The sequence below is a fragment of the Musca autumnalis genome, unplaced genomic scaffold (assembly GCF_047663935.1).
Source record: "Musca autumnalis isolate F117 unplaced genomic scaffold, ASM4766393v1 scaffold_2, whole genome shotgun sequence".
NCBI classification, from domain to species: domain Eukaryota; kingdom Metazoa; phylum Arthropoda; class Insecta; order Diptera; family Muscidae; genus Musca; species Musca autumnalis.
This window is the reverse complement of record NW_027411755.1, coordinates 37,986,396-38,008,658: the sequence shown is the minus strand read 5'-3', so window position 1 is coordinate 38,008,658 and position 22,263 is coordinate 37,986,396. Positions and strand designations below refer to the sequence as shown.

The window sequence follows — 22,263 nt, the reverse complement described above, 5'->3', positions numbered from 1 at the left end:
GTTTTCTTTTCTGCTTTGTTATGGTTTTTAATTATTCCTTTATGTTGTGGTTATTTGTTATAGGCACTGTACTCAGTACTGTTTCCTCAGTCACTATGTCCCAATTTACATTAGGCGAGTTTACTTGCGGCAATTTTCAGTTTCAAGGAGAGAGAGGTGAGGTATGTGGTAACCCTTTGCCTTTCAACACCCTCTCTCACCCACAAACTGACAATTGCCGCAAGTAAACTCGCCTAATGTAAATTGGGACTAATGCCATGTTTATACTTGAGCTCTAAAATCCGCTGGATTTCACGAAATCCTGAAATACACCCCGGTGTTTACACTTATTGTTTTGTTGATTTCGAACATATCACAATAATCAAGGTAGATGCATATGCGCAGCTGATCGAACATGAATTTTCAAAACAAGTTTTTGTAAATTGAATTAGTCATCAAAAATATACGACAATATAGAACTTTACAACTTTATTTCGAAAATTATCGTAAAATTATCTATATATCGTATAAATTGTGTATAGTACTAACAAATAAAAAAATACAAAATGATTTTATCAGACATCATAATAAAAAATTTTGATAGATAAAATTTGTGTTCAGAACTTGGAAAATATTAATACCTGCAGCAGTTTTCCCGTTTAGTGCTAAAAATGCGTTCCCCTACTCCGAAATATAGCAAGATTTGCACTTCTCTTTAAACAAAAATAGCGCCGAATAACACCCTATTCTTCTGTTTTCTGCCATACACTTTTGCCATAGTAGACACTAGCAACATGTTCATTATCATCTAAATGCGATAGTTGATACGTTGATTTTGACATTTCTGCTGCAGTTTTTGCAAGTTCCGTCACTTTTTTTGTTCCCGTATTTTTTAAGAAATTTGTATGGGGAAGCAATTCTTGACAATTCGCTCTTTTTTCTAACATTACCATTAAAAAGTACGAGAACACAATGAAAAATAGCATTGTAACAAAGTAATTTAATATTTTTTTCACATTGTTTACAAATTTTGATACTAATTTTTTTTGTTGCAGCAATTGACCATCTACCTTGTTTATTGTGATACGTGAAAAGTGTTGCAACTTTTGGTACTTTTTTAGGCAAAAGCAAGGTTGTATATCATGTGTACTGTGATTTCGATGTTGATTTCGCTGAAATCACGAAATGAGATGATTTCATTTTTGTATGCGAAATCATGATAAATTTTGCATGATTCCGCGCGAAATCACGAAACGCCTTCGAAATCACGAAAAGACGCCGAATGTAAACCAAACATAAGTTGTCTTTTGGTTAAACTTGGCAAAACCTGGACATGTGTTGTTTTTTCAATACTCATAATATTATACGTGCCATTTATATCAAAGTTCTGTAGAAAGTGTATATGTACGTACGTTACAAACAAAAACAAATTTCTATGTGGTTGTTGAGTTGTATTTACTTTACCTTATTTGTTCTACCATGGATCCAGTGGGTTAATGTTTACCGTTTAGCCTGCGTTTACACATGCCAGGGCAGTTGACTTTGTGAATTGATTGTCAAAATCCCAAAACTTGAAAATCATCGATTTCCTTTTGTTTTCCGTTCACATATTGTGTTTTTGTTAAAGTGCTTTCTTCTCAATGCATTTCAATTATTATTTTAGCTTAGCCATTGCTACTTCTTCTCTTATTAACATTGTATTTACTATTTACACTAGCGTGAATTTCATTAACAAAAATTCATGATATTAGGAGTTCTTAAATCAAATTCCCCACTACAGGAATTTAATGATTTTACTCTACAATGGAACTCGATCTAGAATCGTATAATTTCGTGAAATTGTTTAATGAAATTCACGTTAGTGTTGACCGAGACTATCAGATATGACGCCTAATGGCCCCGGCACATACGGTCCGTTGTGCGTCGCATCACACGTTAGTAACAACTTTTTATGTGGTTGTTGTAACGCGACTCTCAACGGACCGTATGTGCCGCGGCCTTAACTTTACTAAAACGTTTGATGTATTTTCGGCGTAACCGCATTTCAATAAATCAGGTAATGTGAACCCAACACATAGTAAAACAAACAGAATTGCAAAGTACTTTACTGTAGCTCTGTTCCTTTACGTGCAAGAATCTTCAAGTTTTACCACTTTTTACTCGAAAAGCGTTCCTTTACTTCATAGACCATACAATTCATATGCGAGCAGTTTACAACTTTTGCTACTTTTGCCGGTTTTACCACTTTCAAAAGTAAAGGAACAGACCATGTATTATTTTGCAAACCTTTTAGAGCATTTAAGAAATAAAATTACATAGTTCAACAACAAAATGGCAAAGTAAAACCTCAAGATTCAACTCTTCTATAAAAATAATGCAAAAATACTAAAATTTTGCTAGAGTAGAGATAATTTTTGCATTTGTCACATTTATCACAAATTGAACACAGCTCAAAAATGGCTAAACACAGCTGTTTGTTACGTGAACACATCTCCTGTGTTAACTGAACACAGCTATTCTTCAATTTTATTTTTATTTCGTTCATGAAAACTCGTGCCACACTAACACCACCAAACAAATGTCAAACTCAAATGGAATCCCCCTCCCCCCATCACACACACAGTACCAACACTTTTGCAATGCTGCTGTGGAGCAAATAGTATCTGTGTGGTATTTTCTCGCATATACATACGATACATGAGAATGAGAGAAATAGCGCGAGAGAGTAAAGAGATTAATATTTGCCTAATCTGTGTATACTACCCATGCGTTTTTCATGCTTTATTTCTTTTCACACGGACAGGTCTGAATTTCTGTGGGGCATTTGGTATTCTTAAGAATAAACCAAGAAAAAGAATAAATAAATATCCGTTTTGTGGTGAAAATTTATAGCAGCAAGTGGAAAAAGCGGTGGAGGAGCATTTCTGTTCTGTGTATTGGAAAAATAAACCAAAGAAGACAAGACGTTTTGTTGAACCGCGCTGAGAAGAAGAGAATTTTTGAGTACTTGAGCGCGAGAGAAAGTGTATTTGTGTGTGTGCCACTCTGAGACTGTGTGTAGAGAAAAAGAAGAAGAAGAACGCAAAAATAACCAAAATTAAGGTTAACATAAAATATATTGCTTGCAGTCCGCAAAAGATTTTGGGTGCAAAACTTTGAGGAGGATAATATTTTAAGAAAATATATAGAAATATATACACAGAAAAGAGAAGTGAAACAAGCAAAAATAACTGAATAAAATACCCAATAAAACAAATAAATTTCACACAATTATGGATTCAGCTGGGAATAATCGTTATGAACTTTTGTTCATGGACGAAGATATTAGTGATCCATTAGATAATATTGTTGCCAAGAAGAAAAAGCAGGTTAAGACTGCTACTGCTACGGCAACTACTGCTGGCCAAACTGCTGGAGGAGCTGCTGGCGCCAAGACAACGAACAAAGGCCCACAACAGGCCACCAATGCCAAGAAGACCAATAATCAAGCCGAAAAGGAAAATAAACCACTGAACAGGAACGACAATAAGAAGCCAGGCGCTGGTGGTGCAGGCGCTGCTGCCGCTAAACAAGGTGGGGCTGGTGGTGCTGCTGGTGGCGCGAATCGCAAACGCAATAATGGTGAAGCTGGTGGCCCAGCACGTGAAGGTGGTCAAGGGCAACAACAACGCAATGTCAATTTCAGACAACAAAATGGTGAAACACGTGAACAACGCAATAATCGTCGTAATGCCCGTCAAGGCGGTGACAATGCTGTCGAAGGTGGCCAACAATTCAATAATCGTGGTGATCGTCCACCTCGCGATCGTGCTCCACGCAACCGTAACTTTGAAGGTGGCAATCGTAAACGTGAATTTGATCGTCAATCTGGCTCGGATAGAACTGGTAAGTGTTGAAGAAGAACAAGAAAAATGGAGGCTCCTTTCGGCAGGAATGGAAATATATGTACATTACACCAGACCCTCACCAATACATTAACATTAGCAGAGGTGGCTTTTAAAACGATGATCACATTTTTCGCAAATCTGTCATCTTCTTAATTGCCCAAAAATGATGATTAAAGCTTAAACACACAAAAAGGTGTTCTCTAGGAGTGGTTTGCGGAGGGTGTAATGGAATTTGTACATAGCCAAGAAAACAAAACCTCAAAAAAATAATATTAAATCGAAAAAAACATATGGTGTGCTCACATTTAATGGTGTGTGAGGTGATAAGAAAGAAATGAAAAAGACCTCGCGCGCGCATCTCAGAAGTGGGGTTAATGGCATGGCTGAAATGATCGTTGTTGCGACAACAACAGAACAGCATGGTTTTGCTTGCTTTTGCTGTTGTTGGCTGGCTCAAATTGCCTAGCGACGACTAAACACATGAAAATGCCATGCCGCCGACCGCCAACTAAAAGAACCTCCTCCCCAACCGCTAGATTCTGGCCTAGCTAAAAATCATATCTCCTCCATGGTGCTGTGCGGGAGGTGTTAGCATGAAAAGCACCTAATAATACAACTTGTTGTTAGTCATAATTCCCTTTTCCTACCACCTCCTCCTTCTTGACTAAATTTCGCCTATTTTTCCAAAAGCTCCAAAGTGTGAAATACTTTGTTATGATTTTAAATCTTCCATCCATCCCCAAAAGTGTTAAATATTCTTTTCTGTTTGCCATTTTATTTAAGAAAAAAAAAAAAACTTTCTTGTTAAAAAAAAAATGTGATCGCCATTTGAAATAGCAAGAAGAAGCAGAAAAAACACAAAATATGCATACATGTGTTTATAAATAGTTTCCACACATATACAACACACTCTTCTATAAGTGTTGGTTCTGTTCCATCGTTGTTTCTCACCGTTGTTCATTCTCTTCGTAGAAAAAGAACGCAAAAAACATACAAAGAAAATTACGATACTCTATTAAAAAACCCGCTTTGGTAAACAGTGGGAATGGTATAGCAAAGGTGGAGTACGAAAAGTTGTACCTCTTTCGCTTATGTTTGTAATAGGGTTTTGGGTAAAGATTGGGCATGTCTGAAAGACTAAACTTTAGGGTCACCCACCGGGATGCTATGAAATTTTTACCAGATGTTGATATAATCGTTCTGATTATGTTGGTGTTCATTTTTTTCTGGGGGAATTTCAAACTTTACGAGTTTCAGAGTTAACATATAGGGGGTTACATGATGAAATTATAAGGTGGCGTAAAACGGCCAGCTGATTGGTTTCAATCTGTCAAATATTTTGTTATTGTGAATAAATTGTATGAACACGTAAACAAACATTTTGACGTATTGAAGAATTTTCTGCCAAAATAGAGTTGTTGTGCTACTTACGTGACCTGGGGGGTTATCATGAATGAAATTTCCCTGTTGCAACGTTTTTCCGCCGTTGCAACTTAAGGGAAAAAGTGAAAAATGTCACGGGGAATTGCCGTTCATGATAACCCCCATAGCGTAGCTTACGTTTAGGGTCACTTTTCATATTGCTACTAAATTTTTACCAGAGGTATGTAGAGTTCTAATTGTTCTGATTACTACTGTATGGTGCATCTTTTGTGGGAAGAAGTCCTTCCCGTGATGTGAGCTTTGGTGTTAGAAGGTACAATTTAGGGACATCCCTTGAACTTTTACGACACTTTGAACAGAAATAGGCTCATTTGGGTGATATAAAACATTTTGTGTGGCACTCCATAGCTTCCGAAATATGAGCTTTTGAATTACAACCATGTAGCTTTCGGGCTTATGTTATATTTAGGAGCACCTTAGAAGAACATATTTCCAGAGTTGTAGGTCTGAAAACAGTGATATACTTTTTTTGTGGCGGAACTACATACAGCCCGACATATCAGCTTACAAAAAGGCTTTAAGTTCTTGTTGAAATTTTAAACAGTGATAGGTCTTGTTGTTATTATAAAGATATTAGCTCTGAGGGACAAGCCCAAATTTCCCAAGATATGATATTTCGGCATATCTTTCCTTTACCCAGAAAATTAAATTACCACAGATAGTGCTTCTCATGCCGATTCCAACGATGTACTTATTTTGTTGGGGAAATGTATACTTACCGATATATAGGCCTCCGAAGTTCCGAAAATTACCTTGTTTACTTGGGAAAAAATTTACTATTTAAAAAGTTTGTTCGCGTAGCCGAAATTCGCTCCTGTCCATAGGAGGAAGTCTTAAATCCCCGGCCGAAGGCCTGCTACTTCAAAAAACTTGAGATTTAAAGGAAAATTTGTATTTTTCTGCGAAGGGTCGGTAAAGGAAATTTGTTCCGATATTTCCTGTTACAAATATTTGTTGCGGACTAAAGTAAGTTTAAAATCACCAACCGAATTCCTACGACATACGTATGTGCCACAGGTAGGTCTTACTCTCATAGTTACGTTGATATACATCTTTTGTGGAGGGTTACAAAAATAGAGTTCAAACTTAAGTTGAGTTTAGAAACACCGCTCTGATTGCTATGGAATTTTGAACCAGGGATAGGTCTTGGGGTTCTGATTACGGTGATGTAGCTCTTTTGAGGGGTAAATCCATATTTCCGAAGATATGAACATTCCTGTCACAAATATCATTGCGGGATAAAGTCAGTTTAGGAACACCAAACAAATTCCTACGAAATTTGAGTCACAACCAGGTTTTATTGTCCTAGTTACGCTGACATACATCTTTTGTAGGGGAACTCGCATACATGCCGACACATCAACTTCTAGAAAGTTACAAATACCCGCCCCTTGATATATAGGGGGTTATCATGAATGAAATTTCCCCGTGAGTTTGTCTTTCCGCCGTTGCAATTTAAGGGAGAAAGTGAAAAAATTCACGGGGAATTGACGTTCATGATAACCCCCATAATTTTGTAAAGTTAAGTGGAGGGCATTAGTGGATCTTTCGAGGCCTATATGTTGGGAAGTGTGCATTTCCGTAAAATAATTTATTTATCGTTGGAATCGGTATAAGATGCACTATCTGTGGATTTTTTTTCATATTTTTCTTCGAGGTGTCGTTAAAGAAAATTTGTTCCAAAAGGGCGCCCCACATCATTGAGTTAATTGAATTGGACCGCACTGTTTGATTTCAGTGAGAAGTCTTCCTGTTTTTTTCCTGGAAATATAAACCTTTTTTGGTCAAGCCAATATAACCTATGAACACAGAAGTGCCTAAAGCGAATTTGTTCCAGTTTTTTTAGGGGTGACCCTAAAATAATCCTTTTCAACAATATTTTAACTTTTTTATGCCTCTATGTAAAGTTTTATTTTATACTATTGGTTATATCTCCTATTCTGATCCATGAATTTTCAGGACACTTTACATTTCCTCGGACATCTTACCAAAGAGAATGGCTTTTTATATTCTCAGCTTTTTCGATAACGAATTTGCTTCATCAAAAAATGTAGGGACTTCGTTCAAACGTTGAATCTCGTAATATTTTGTCCAAACTTAGATCAATTTTGAAGATTGGTCTTATCGGTCTACAACCTCGGGTATTTCCCCACAAAAGTTCCACAATATCTATCGGCACTTGCAAATAGAGATTCGGTTCGAATATGGACTAAATCGTTCCACTCCTTCGTCTAATAGTACGTTTATATATAACGGGATTTAACAAACCCACTGGGTTTCAAATGTCAACTTCTTTGCGTATACTTCAAATAAATCCTCATTTAGAAGGTCAACGCTGCAAAAGGCCTTAATATAAACATGGCCTAAGTCTTACACAAAAATTTTAATTTTTTCGCTAATGTACAATTTTAGGACGTGTCTCCGATCAAGTTTGAAAATGGGCCATATCGATCCACATCTTCGGCTACCTCCACCACAAAAGTTCAACAATTTTCGTTAAAATGCACTTTGCAAAAATGCTGTGGAAGGACATGTCTCGGATTGATTTGATTTTTTTAGGTTTTACAGGTGGTTGTTGCGGTTCATATTTTTTCGGTGGCAAGTACATACTTCTTGAGATAATACCCAAAACCTAAAAAAACCCTACCGACTCGAACTAAAATGACTAAAGAGCACAATAATTTAAGAAGTTAATATACGATATCGCCGGAACTTCTTTCTTCTAAACATGCATTAAGTTCAAAGATGGTCTATATCGGATAACTCCTTACGGTACCTCCTTCACAAAAGTTGAAAATTTTCACTTAAGCGCAGATTAAGGGCTGTTCGAGTACTGTCTTCAGTTTAAGGTCTGTTCGAGAATAGATTTGAAATTTTCATCGACCGTAGTCATTGGCATTCCGATTACAACGTCACAATTTTATTCAGGGGCAAGTCTATACTTCCTGACATAATGACCCAAAAACTCTGAAAACCGCTGCAGGCCCCCAACTTAAATGACAGATTGGCATTCCGATTACAACGTCACAATTTCATTCAGGGGCAAGTCCATACTTCCTGACACAATGACCCAAAAACTCTGAAAAAAGCTGCAGGTCCCAACTTTAATGACAGGTGATCACAAAAACTTGTCAATTGATTATCCGATTTGGCCGTATCTTCTTCCAAACTTAATATTTAGTTGAAGGAAGGTCCATATCGGGCAACTACTTCCGACAACTTCCTAACAAAAGTTCAAATTTTTCGCTTAAGTGCAATTTAAGGGCTATTCGAGGATTGTTTTGGTATTTTTACCGAAGGTACTCATGGCTGGTTGTTACGATAAATATCGAAAGGAGTCGCTGATATACAACGTAATATTTCTCTCAAACATAAATCAATTTCAGGACTTCTTACGGTACCACCCACCTCCCTTACAAAAGTTCAACATTTTGGCTTATGTGCAGATTAAGACCAGTGCGAGGACTGTTTTGAAATGTTGATCAAAGGTAGTCCCCTCGGGAATCTGATTACAAAGACACAATTTTTTTCGTGGACAAGTCCATACTCCTGACATAATGGCCCAGAAGCTCTAAAAAATATTAGGGCGACGAACTAAAATGTCTGGTTGGCATTATTAAATATCGAAAGAAATAACTCATAAAAATAGATCCAGTTCCAGAATGTCCACCTTTTGAGGTACCTCCTACGAAAAAGTTAAACACTTTTGTGCTGCAATATAGTTTAAGGGCACTACTCTGATCGTATTTATTTTTTGCTAAGGGAAGCTAATATTATCAGAGATATGGACTCGAAATTTCCCAATATTTTGGGCCTATCCTTCATACACCTTTCGCACTAAAATGTATAGCAGTCTTTCTGATCTTTGAAACAACGCTATAATTTTTTATTCTCCTTCTCTTGATAATGGTTCGAATATTCCAAAAACCTTGCCCAAGTGTTATTTTCTTGATCAAGGTGAAGTTCTGAGTCGATCTAACACACAGTCCCTATGTTGCAATCACTAGCACTAGCGTCCACAATAATTGAGGTCGAAAGCTATATTATTGCACTCGAGTGTATTTTTTTCCATAAGCAGGTCAAGTACGAATACGGACTATATCGGTCCACGTTTTGGTATCATATTTTGACATTTTTATCTACATTTTCGTATTGGCTGTAATTTGACATTAAAAAAATCTTCTCCACCAAAAATTTTGGACATATGTCCAGCGTTGGTATAGTCCTACCACGAGTATAAAATGATATCATCGTAAAAGGGAACACAAGTAGCTGCTGTCAAAATTACATAACTATCCGAGAGCTGGTATTAAGCTGCACATAAGTGCTAAAAATTGAGCTTATCTGCTCTGGAGGGGTCAGAAGGAAAAGCCCCAAAATATTTTCAAAATTATTTCCCAAAATAGGTTAGTAGCATTACAATTTTTGGGGATTTTTCGCGACTGATACTTCGGAAAGAATGACTTTTGAAAGAAAAAATTGTGTTGTTGTAATCAGGACCATAGGGAATATCTACTACACGAGATTTGGTCTTAAACTAAAGTTATGTAAAGTTATTTTTAAACTTTTGTGTGGGAGGCACAAGAAAAATTTTGGACCGACATAGTTCATTTTGGATATTGATCTAAGTTTGGAAGAAAATATATTTGGATCTACTCGATTACTCAATTCCGCTGTTTTCAAGATTCTATTAATGTGGAATAGGTTGGGTTTATAAGCGAACTCCCGATTTTTTTACCACAGGTAGGTCTGATTGATTTGATCCCATTGTTGTGGAAGGTAAACAGGACAATATGGATACCATTGTAAAGCTCTTGAGAGTCCAACATCGTCTACTCGGAAAATCTCCTCTCAATATATAGGTATACGTTTTTGTTTTGCCTTCGTCGTGGTGATCAAGTTCCCAAGGACTTCCTATTTTAAAAATTGCAGCCCGATCAGAGAGGTGCCCATAAACAAAGCTTTGTTGTTAATGTAAGACATTTTCGAAATTTCAAGGCAAATTTATCATGAAGTATGGACTTCCAACGGGAAAGCTATTTATCGTTGTAACCATGGTCCCAAGGATAACCTATGGTAAAAATTTCAGTCCAATCCGAGAGGTTCCCCAAAACAAGACTTAAGCCCATAAATTATTTCCATGTACTATGAAAATAAGACTTCTAAAGGCTAGGTTAAATCCCCCCTTTCCCACCACTAAAAACTAAATAATTTCACTCTCATGGAATTTGATCTCTGTTACGAATTCCACTAACTGCAAATACCTATTTCCCAACAAGAAAAAAACAATTGTAACCTTTTTTTGTGGACAAAAGGTCACAATTTGTACCTTGTCCATATTTATTTCCAACCCTGATCAAAACACACTGATTCTTTCTTGCTGTTTCATACTTCTTATCATCTATTCTACTCTATATTTACCCATGCTGTTTTTAAATTCTCAGTAAAGAAACAGAAAAAAACATGCCTGCCCATGCTCTTGTGGTGGTTAGTGAGACTGCTTGCTATATACAATCCAATGGGGCAAACAAATATATCAATATATTGCTCATGTTGTTCGTTCGTACAATGTACATTCGTAGTTCTTCTGTGTATATATAGTACACATTTTTTATAGATCGATCGATCTTGTTTGAAACGAAAGTGAAGCACAGTAGAATGGAAAAAGGAAGAAGAGAAAAAAACAGCATAGCTAACAAACTGAACGGCGACGACCCACAACAACATTGGAAATAAATTAACAATAATTTGATGAAAATGAAAGTACTACCTCCCCTCGTTGTTTAACATTTAATTTTTGTTATTTGTTGTGTGTGGAGCTTCAATTCCACTGATTTTATATGGAATCTCGGCATTTTGTTTACTCTCCCTTTCTTAAGTGGTTCCTTTGTTTGCTTCCTCTCCTCTTTTTTTGGATCCCAATAAGGTTTTATTATCTTCTCTTTTAACAAATTCACGTGTTTGTAGTTCAAACTAACCTAAAAAAACTTTATTACTTTTCTTGTATGGATTTTGTTGGTGGTGTGGTGTTGTGCCGGCCAATGAAAGACAGAAAGAGTAGCACAACAAACATGCTTTTGCCCCTAGTGAACAAACAACCTCGTGTTTTATTTCTTTTTGTAGGTAAACAACTTTAAATTTGTGGTTTTAGTTTCCAAGCAAAAAAAGAGCTGGTGGGATCGTACTAAATCTCAAGTCCAATAATTACTCAACCATTTTACCTACAATACTTGTGTTGTCAACGTTATATTGCCTGCCCCCCATTCTATTTCTTTACGAACAAATCTTTCATACATAATTTTTGATTATTTTTTTACTCCACATTTTTTCTATTCTTGTTCAACTAAATGTGGGCGTTTAAAAAATGTGGGATTGTATCTTTTTTTGTCCAGTTTGTCGTCAAATTTTCGTATTTATTTATTTTTTTATTTTATTGTTTGCCATTTATAAATTATTTTGGTCATGCCACACACAACCAGCCATCATATGTCAAGAGAGTAACAGGAGAGAGACTCGTATGCATTATAGTGGGAGATTGTCATCTCCGAGACATTTTGCTTGGTGTGTATTACTTGAATGACAGTAAGACAGAAAAAAAGCGCCAAATATGTAATTTGACAATTAATTTTGTTACAAAAAGCAAAAATAATGCAAATTTGTAGGAAAAATGGTTAAATTCAAGCAATATTGGCTCAGGTTAGTTTTAATGAAGTTATGACGATACTGGGAACTTAACAATGACTTATTTTTATTGTTTATCGGTTAAAAGGAATAAACAGGATACAGAAGGCAACCCAAATCTGTTAAAGCACGTTGAAGTGACTTTCAATTTGGTTGCAAAAGCGAATTGTAATGCAAATTTCAAGGAAAAAGTGGATATTAATATGCCGAAATTTAGTAAAATCAAGTGGAAGATATTTTGTTAAATAAATTAATGACACATTTTTACAGTTTTCCTTTCAAATGTATGATATTAAGTGCCAAAAGGCAACGTAATCAGTTAAAGTGTGATGATATTGGAAATACTAGGGAGGAATGGGAAAGGTTGGGTTAGTCTAAATTCTTAATATCACATATTGAAATAAAGCAACTAATCTTCTCTATAGTTGTAGGCATGGCGGAATTATTGCGCCATGGTTGTAAGCAACAACACCAAGTCCACTGAAGTTCAGTCCACTGAAGTTCTATCACCTCTTCTATTTTGTTGCAACAAACTTTATTCGCAGCATTTATTATAATGACGTAAATAGTCATATAAAAAATGGGGAACAAGTCCAGTTTGTTGCCCTCGCAGATATATTTGTCATGTCTACCTTTGGTTAGCCCGTGTTACCCTGTTTACAACAATATTTATTTCTTGCGGAAGACCCACGATTGGACCTTTAAACTTCCCTTAGCACCCTTGATTTTATGTCATTGTTTTGGAAGAAAATGAAGGTAATATGGGTGCCATTGTAAAGGTCTTGAAGTCCAAAACTGGCTAAGCGGTACAATCTCCACTTCTTATGCATAAGTTTTTGTTGATGGCCGGCCTTAACGATGAAAAGGCGATAAAATCTCCCATATTGTCTAACATATCATGAACGTATAAAATCACACATAGTGTAGTAGTGTAGTTTTTTCATACAGACGATTCGAACTAGATCATTCAATTTATCTCGATTGCCACAAATCTACTGAAACCCATAAACTTATATCCAAACCAATAGATGTGTATACTTCTTAAGATAAGGAACTTTATAGTTCCGTTAGCACCATTGATATTTATATCATTGTTATGGAAGACAAGGAATGCAATATGGGTACCATTGTAATGCTCTTGGAATTTAACATCGTCTATTCGGTAAAATCCCCAGTCAACAAGTATACGTTTTTGTTGATGACCGGCCTTCGTCCGGGGAACATGGACCCTCCAGCACCCCTGATTTTATCTGATTGTTTTGGAAGAAAATGAAGACAATATAGGTGACATTGTAAAGCTCTTGAAGTCCAACACTGGCTAAGTGGTAGAACCTCCCCTTATTATGCAAACATTTTTGTTGATGACCAGTCTTCGTCAATGGCTAAGCGATAAAATCTCCCATATTGTCTAGGTTGTCAATGATATCAAATCAAGGGTATTTACTTTCTTGCCCATATCTCGGAAATTATGGATTTCCGAAACAAAAATATAAGTATGTTTGGATGAAATCCGTTTCAGACAACTTGGAGTCGATTTAGTCCTGCCGTCCGTCCGCCTGTCTGGCAGGCCGGAGCGGACGATAACTCTCGATATGTTTTGTCCAAACGTGGATCAAGTTCGAAGATGAATCAATCTGTCCAAACTTTTCGAGGGTATCTACCCCACAAAAAAAAAAAAAAAAAAAAAAAAAAAAAAAAAAAAAATTGCTAAAATGGTGCGCACAATAACTTTTGAAAGGGAAAAACTGGTTTGGTCGAAACATTCATATCGACACATGGCCAGGACTATATCGGTCCACTCCTTCATACAAAATTTTGAAAATTTTCGAAAAAGTTCATGTCTCGGATAGTTATGATCTCCTTTTTTGAAATGTTTTGTCCAAACATAGATCAAGTTGGAAGATGGACCAATCAGTCCACACCTTCGGGTACCTGCTCCACAAAATTTCAAAGAAAAAAAAAAACGCTAAAATGGTGCGCTCGATAACTCTTCAAAGGAGTTTTTTTTGTTTAAACTTTACTCTTCAAGACATGGCCAGTAGCGGAATTCTGTACATCATTTTTTTGAGCTAACGACAAAAATCGGTAAAAGTTCAATGCTTATATCTCGGTAATAAATTATTCATAATTTTGGGCTTTGACCTATTTTTGTCGATAACTCAAAAAAAGTTATAGAATTTCCATCTTTTCGGATAGCTACCACACAAAATGTTGAAAATTTTCTAAAAAGTTCATGCGTTGGATCGTTTTGATTTTTTTGCAATAGGTTGTCCTTGGGTCACCTATTGCGATTGAAAAATATATTTAAGGGAGCAAGAGGTAATGATCCTGAAACTCCAAAAACTCCCTATTGAGCACGATAACTTGCGAATTGTACAGTTTAAGCGCAGTTCGAGAATCGTTGTGAAATGCTACCGAAGGTACTACTTGGCATTCTGATTACGACACAATTTTTCTCGTGGGCAAGTTCATACTTCCAGAAATAATTGCCTAAAAACTCTGAAAACCTTGCAAGGCTGCAGGCACCAACTAAAAATGACTGATGAACACGATAACTTATGAATTGAGTATCAGATTTTTTTCATCCAAACGTACATCTGGTTAAAAAAAGTCTATATAGGACAACTCCTTCCGGCACCACCTCCCTCACAAAAGTTTAAATTTTTTTATTTGAGTGCAGTTTAAGGACTGTTCGAGGATCGTTATCAAATTTTCATCGAAGGTGGGTATTTGGCATTCTGATTACAAGCACACAATCTTTTTCTTGAGCATGTCCATGCTTCCTGACATAATAGTCCAAAAGCTTTAAAAAGGAGGGACTGTCATAGGTCCAGCCTCCTCTGCACATCCTAATATTTCTCTCAAACTTAAATAAAGTTTCAGGATGGATTATTTCAGACAGCTCTTTTCAATACCTCCCTCAAAAATTTCAATTTTGGCTTAAGTCCAGTTTAAGGGCTGTTCGAGGATTCTTTTGAAATTTTCATTGAAGGTAGTCTTTGTGATTTTGATTATAGCGAACATATTTTTTTCTCAGGCAAGTCCATGCTTGCTAAAATGATGACCCAAAAGCGATAAAATATTCGCACGGCTTCAATTAAAATAAATGATGAACAGGACAACTTTCGAATAGAGTACCAGATTAGACCCAGAACTTTGAACATTGTTGTATTTCTCCTAAACTTAAATCAAGTTCCAAGATCCTCCCTCAAAAAAAGTTCAAAATTTTAGCTTAAGTGTAGTATAAGGGCCATTTTAGGATTGTTTTGAAATTTCCATTGAAGGTAGTCCTTTTGATTCTGATTAAAACGATGTAATTTTTTTTATGGGCAAGTCCATGCATTTTTACCTAATGAACCAAAAGCTGAAAAATTCTTCGGTGGCCAACTAAAATGTGTGGTTGACAGAACAACTATCGGAAGGAAAAATTAGATCCAATCTAAAATATCTCTTCCGCAAAAAAACTTCAAAACTTAACTTTAATCCAGATTGAGGCCACTTCTCTCATCGTATCGATTTTATTGTCAGGGGAAGCCAATATTTCCTGAGATATGGATCCGAGATGTCAAAATATTTATTACCCCTCCTCTCTATACACCTCTAACACCAAGTTTTTTGGTACTATTTGTGATCTATGTTACAATGCTTTGATTTTAATCTCCATATTTCTCTCGATGATGGTCCGAACGGTCCAAAAACCCGCCCAAGAGGTATTCTTGCAATATAAGAGCTATGATATTTTTAGGTCCACCGCTCATGTTATTGTTTTTTGTACAGTCATAACTGAGGGCTTTTTTTAATAGTCGCCAAAGTCGACTCCTACTGATTCTTTTTTACTTGGAAGTATTGAAAATAATTATTAATTTTTTTCATGACAACAGGTAGCTCTAGTCATGGCTTTTAGACTTGCCTAGGACTAACAACCTATTTGACCACATCTTTATTTGCTATTTTTCCAAGGGTCCAAAACAAATGTGCTACAATCATTAAAGTCTTAATTTGTATTTTTTTCATAATTTGTATTTTTTATGTATATAAATATTTTGTTTATACACACAGAGATGTCGAAATAGATGAACATGCTTTTTAGCTGCATTTTTTTGTTATTAAAGAAATGTATTAAATTTATATTTATATAAACAAACAAAATAACCCCGCCACAATACACGAAACATTCCACCCCTTCCCCTATACATGATACAATTTGTATGTGATTTTTCAAATATTGAATCATACCCACGTTTCACGGTTTGTTCTCAACACCCCGTAAACCAACCATGTGGTGTGGGGAATTCTTTACAAATTGTTTTTGCTTGTTGCTGCTCTATAAATTGTTTTATTTTTTGTGCTATGTGTACTATATTTTTCCTTTTGATTACTAATAGTGGCACTTGAGAGATAATAGTTTATCAATATACACATTTTTATTTTAGTTTTATTAGAGGGAAGGTAAAAAGTATTGAATGTACAATGTTGATATTTTCATTTTTTTTTTGCAATAGAAAATTTATGGTGGTACCTACCACGTGTGGAATTTTTTGCGAAATCGGAATGAATATGTAGTTACTTTTTTCATTAGAAAATTTATGGATTTTCGCAAGTGGAATTGTTTTGCGGAATTTGAATAAATATGTATATATGGTGTTGAGGGTTGTTGTGGTCTTCTTGGACTTTGTTGATATTAGGTTCAGTTTTTGACAGATGTTTATTAAATGTTGTTTATTAAATGATCGTTCTATATGTGATTTCCGTGAAAAAGCATTGCTTAGAATTTTGCTTATATCTGTTCCCAAGAACACAGATTCTTTGGGGAAATCCACGCTTGATTTTTCTGAAGAATTTAAAGGAAATCCACTCTTGGTAGTCTTGGAAGAAATAATATTTTAAAAAAATTTTTTGTTCGACAGTCCTTGAAAAAACAGATTAAGAAAATACACTCTTGATAGTTCTCCAAGAAAAAGGAATTCTTCGCTTGATAGTCTTGGGAAAAATATCGTCTTAGAATGGTAGGCAGAAGAAAATACTTCATAATTTCTAGCTTCAAGTTATTAATATTTTTAGTTCCAAAGTTAGGATGTCTTAAAAACAAAGTTTACAATATACAACTAACACAAAAACAAGTGACCCATTCTGTGTTCACCTCTTTCACACCTAGCCAAACCCTCCTTTGTCTCACAGTCACCAATCAAACACCACATAACTACACCTTACAATCACACCAAACATTGTATAACTAACATTTATTATTGTGGGTGGATTTGTCCCAACACAAAAACATAGACCCCTCCCCCTCCTACCTTTTATATGGTCCGCACCCCTCCTCAAACCATTTTTCTAAATTTATTTTATTATTTCATTTTATTTAATATTTATGTTGGAATTTTTTTTAAATTTAAATTTTTATTTACTTCAATATTTTATTTTATTTATTTCAATAATTTATTTTAAAACCCTCCTTATTCCTATACCGCACACACACAGTCCACCCAATTATTAATCTAATCTATACGAACGTTAAATCTACAATGTTACAGGTGTTAAAGCTGTTGATAAACGTGATGGCGCTGGCGCTCACAACTGGGGTTCGGTAAAGGATACTATCGATGATGTCAACAAGAGTACCAATTCCGAGGAAAATGGCAATATTAGCGGTGCTGAAAAGGGTGATGAATCTGGCAATGAACAAGCAGCTGAGCAAACACCAGTTGAAGAAGAGGTTAAGGAATTGACATTGGACGAATGGAAGGCTCAACAACAACAACGTGCTAAACCTCAATTCAATATTCGTAAGGCTGGTGAAGGTAAGTTGGAAAGACTTGGGAATTTATAAAGTTGGATTTTTGAAGAATTTATTTTTGAAGTATAGAGGACCCTCCTAAAGAAGTCATCAATTTTATAGAAGACCGCTATACGTCTTGTATTGTATGGAAGATCCCTAAAAAAAGTCGTATATTATATAAGAAACCACTAAAGAGGCCTTCTATTCTATAGAATATCCCTAAATAAGTCTTCTATTCTATAGAAGGCCACTAAATAGGTCTTCTATTTTACAGACGACTCCAATAGAGGTCTTCTATGCTATAGGTGACACCTAAGTAGTTCTTTTATTCTATAAAACACACCTATACTATAAATGACCCCTAAATAGATCTTCTATTCTATAGAAGACCCCTAAAGAGGTCTTACATTCTATAGAAGACACCTAAAGATTTCATATATTCTATAGAAGACCCCTAAATAGGTCTTCTATAGAAGACTCTAAAGGAATCTTATATACTATAAAATACCCCCTAAAGAGGACTTATATTCTATAGAAGACACCTAAAGATTTCTTATATTCTATAGAAGATCCCTAAAGAGGTCTTAAATTCTATAGAAGAACCCGCAAATAGTTCTTCTATTCTATAGAATAACCCGTAAAGAGGTCTTCTATTCTATACAAGACCCCTAAAGAGGTCTTATATTCTATAGAATACCCTAAAGAGGTCTTCTATTCTTAGAAGACCCCTAACGAGGTCTTATATTCTATAGAAGACCCTTAAGAGGTCTTCTATTCTATAGAAGACCCCTAAAGAGGTCTTCTATTCTATAGAAGACCCCTAAAGAGGTCTTCTATTCTATAGAAGACCCCTAAAGAGGTCTTCTATTCTATAGAAGACCCCTAAAGAGGTCTTCTATTCTATAGAAGACCCCTACGGTGTTCTTCTATTCTATAGAAGACCCCTACGGTGTTCTTCTATTCTATAGAAGACCCCTACGGTGTTCTTCTATTCTATAGAAGACCCCTACGGTGTTCTTCTATTCTATAGAAGACCCCTACGGTGTTCTTCTATTCTATAGAAGACCCCTTAGGTGTTCTTCTATTCTATAGAAGACTCCTACGGTGCTCTTCTATTTTATAGAAGACTCCTACAGTGCTCTTCTATTCTATAGAAGACCACTACGGTGCTCTACTATTCTATAGAAGACCCCTACGGTGCTCTTCTATTCTATAGAGGACCCCTACGGCGCTCTTCTATTCTATAGAAGACCCCTACGGTGCTCTTCTATTCTATAGAAGACCCCTACGGTGCTCTTCTCTTCTATAGAAGACCCCTACGGTGCTCTTCTATTCTATAGAAGACGCCTACGGTGCTCTTCTATTCTATAGAAGACGCCTACGGTGCTCTTCTATTCTATAGAAGACCCCTACGGTGCTCTTCTATTCTATAGAAGACCCCTACGGTGCTCTTCTATTCTATAGAAGACCCCTACGGTGCTCTTCTATTCTATAGAAGACCCCTACGGTGCTCTTCTATTCTATAGAAGACCCCTACGGTGCTCTTCTATTCTATAGAAGACCCCTACGGTGCTCTTCTATTTTATAAAAGAATCCTACGGTGCTCTTCTATTCTATAGAAGACCCCTACGGTGCTCTTCTATTCTATAGAATACCCCTAAAGAGGTCTTCTATTCTATAAAATACACCTTTAGAGGTCTTCTGTTCTACAGAAAATCTATGCGCTTCTCTTCTATTCTATAGAATACCCTCTTCTATTCTATAGAAGACCCCTACGGTGCTCTTCCATTCTATAGAAAACCCCTACGGTGCTCTTCTATTATATAAAAGACCCCTACGGTGCTCTTCTATTCTATAAAAAACCCCTACGGTGCTCTTCTATGCTATAAAAGACCCCTACGGTGCTCTTCTCTTCTACAGAAGACCCCTACGGTGCTCTTCTATTCTATAGAAGACCCCTACGGTGCTCTTCTATTCTATAGAAGACCCCTGCGGTGCTCTTCTATTCTATAGAAGACCCCTACGGTGCTCTTCTATTCTATAGAAGACCTCTACGGTGCTCTTCTATTCTATAGAAGACCCCTACGGTGCTCTTCTATTCTATAGAAGACCCCTACGGTGCTCTTCTATTCTATAGAAGACCCCTACGGTGCTCTTCTATTCTATAGAAGACCCCTACAGAAGTCTTCTATGCTATAGGAGACACCTAAGCAGTTCTTCTATTCTATAAAAAACACCCAAAGAGGTCTTCTATACTATAAAAGCCCCCAACGGTGCTCTTCTATTCTATCGAAGACCCCTACGGTGCTCTTCTATTCTATAGAAGACCCCTACGGTGCTCTTCTATTCTATAGAAGACCCCTACGGTGCTCTTCTATTCTATAGAAGACCCCTACGGTGCTCTTCTATTCTATAGAAGACCCCTACGGTGCTCTTCTATTCTATAGAAGACCTCTACGGTGCTCTTTCTAGGCCCCTACAGTGTTCTTCTATTTTGTAGAAGACCCCTACGGTGCTCTTCTATTCTATAGAAGACCCATGCCGTGCTCTTCTGTTCTATTGAAGAAGATTTTAAACCCCATTTTTATATATTTCGATTTTGTTCTTATTTCTGAGTTTTTCCTAATTTTTTGCATTTTTTCCAATCATAGGTGAAGATACTACCAAATGGAAGAAAATGGTCGTTTTGAACAGTACCAAGGCTGCCGGCAAGAAGGGTGGAAATGAAAGCGAAGAAGAATTAGAATATGACCCTGCCATGTATCCTCAACGCGTTGGCAGGCAACAACGCGTCTTGGATATCCAATTCAATTTCAATGATGGTCGTCGTTTGGGTGGTTTTGGTGGTCGTGGACGTGGCGGTCGTGGTGGTCCACGCAACAATAATGCCGGCGGCCCAGGTGCTGCCCCTGCTGGTGGCGATGGTGCCGCTCCAGCTGCTGCTGGTGGTCGACCACGCTTTGAAGGTGGCAATCGTGCTGGTGGTAATGCCGGTGGTCGTGGTGGTGCTGGCGGTAAACGTCAATTTGGTGGTGACAAACAAAATGCTGCTCCCAAAGTAAATGATGAGCGTCAATTCCCCACATTGTCTTAAATTTTCCAATCCCCGCCTCGTTTTTCCCCCCCAAACATAAATTTTTAAACAAACAAAAACTCAAATAAACAACAAAGAGGACATTACTCCTCCTCATATTCATGCAAAGCCCTCTCCAATCCTCCTCCACCAACCACTTACAAATAAGCTAGAGTGTGGTTATGAAGTAGAATAGGGTGGGTGGTTGTTTCAAGAAGAAATCAACAAATTTTAAGCCTAAGCCAGCCAGCCGTAGAGCACCACTCACTTCACACCAACCAACCAACCCATCACCACACACTAACAACAAACTACTCCAACAACAACAATAATAATAAAGTTTTAACAAATTAAGATAATGAAAGAAGATGAAGAAGTAAACATGAAGAAGAAAAAAATACACATGCCGTCGCAGGGAAGAAGTAACATAAAAACAAGCAGAATATATAAGAATAAGAGAAAATGAAGAAGAAGAAGATGCATAATAAGATGAAGTTTTAGTGTTAGAAGAGAAGTAACGTTTTTTTAAATATTATTTTCAAGCCAAAATAAACAAGTCATTTAAAATTAGTGTAAACCACACATACACACACTCCAAGCAACCAACCAAGCAACAGCAGACAGACAAAATGGACAGATTGATTTTTACCCAGCGTTCTCTGAATACATTTGGAACTCCAACTCCATCCCCATGATGAGTTTCAAGCATCCAAATTAAAACTATTTTCAAACTCCAACACCACCACACCCCATTCTTCACATCTCCTACTCCTCTACAAAAGCCAAGCAATACTACAACAACAAAATTATGATGAGATATACCCCGCTCCCCCCAAGAGTTTAACTTTATATTTGCCTAATATATAAATATTCTTGTTTTATTTTTAATTATTATTATTTTTAAGAATTTTTTTGTTTAATTGTTTTATTACAAAACAAAGAACAAAAAAAGTTAATTTCTTTTTGGAAAACAGTATTGGGTTGTAAAAAAAATCACATACCTACATACACACAAAACAAAAACACACTCATTAAACAAAAGGGGTATTTCCAAACTGGACCACATTGGATCCTTGCCTAAATACAAACAAAATGGAATTCAAAATTTAATAGAAGTTGAAAAAAGATTTTCAAGAAAAATTGAAAACAAAAAATTGGATTTTCATTTAAATTGTTTTGGTTTTTTGTTTCGAGTTTGGGGATAGGAGTTGAGTTTAACACACACACAACAAAGAGATGCAAAAAAATCAATAAAATTTCAAACTAAGAGTAGTGGGTATTTAATAACAAAAATATTAAATTCTATTTTCAAAAATAACAAAAAAATAAAGACTGTTTCAAAGATCACTGATATCACTGATCTTTACAAAAAAACAAAATCTTTGTTTTTCTTCTCCATTTAAAAATGATAGCCACAATAT

General features: G+C 36.2%; 2 protein-coding genes across 4 annotated transcripts in view; one reads left to right on the top strand and one right to left on the bottom strand.

Annotated features, from left to right (window-relative positions):
* vas (ATP-dependent RNA helicase vasa) overlaps window positions 1-22,263 on the bottom strand; it is a 92,103-nt gene that overhangs the window by 52,861 nt on the left and 16,979 nt on the right. The gene's annotated exons all lie outside the window — the stretch shown is intronic.
* On the top strand, window positions 2,601-21,206 carry vig (vasa intronic gene). 3 transcript variants are annotated; one of them, XM_073967561.1, is made up of 4 exons: window positions 2,601-2,704; window positions 2,783-3,864; window positions 17,525-17,791; window positions 20,421-21,206. In XM_073967561.1, exons 2-4 carry the CDS (start codon window positions 3,252-3,254, stop codon window positions 20,861-20,863), a joined length of 1,323 nt encoding a protein of 440 aa, XP_073823662.1. In that variant the 5' UTR covers window positions 2,601-2,704; window positions 2,783-3,251; the 3' UTR covers window positions 20,864-21,206. The 3 variants fall into 3 exon arrangements, with proteins under 3 accessions (XP_073823662.1, XP_073823663.1, XP_073823661.1); XM_073967562.1 differs by lacking the exon at window positions 2,601-2,704 and having other exon boundaries at window positions 2,747-3,864; window positions 17,534-17,791; XM_073967560.1 differs by lacking the exon at window positions 2,601-2,704 and having other exon boundaries at window positions 2,747-3,864.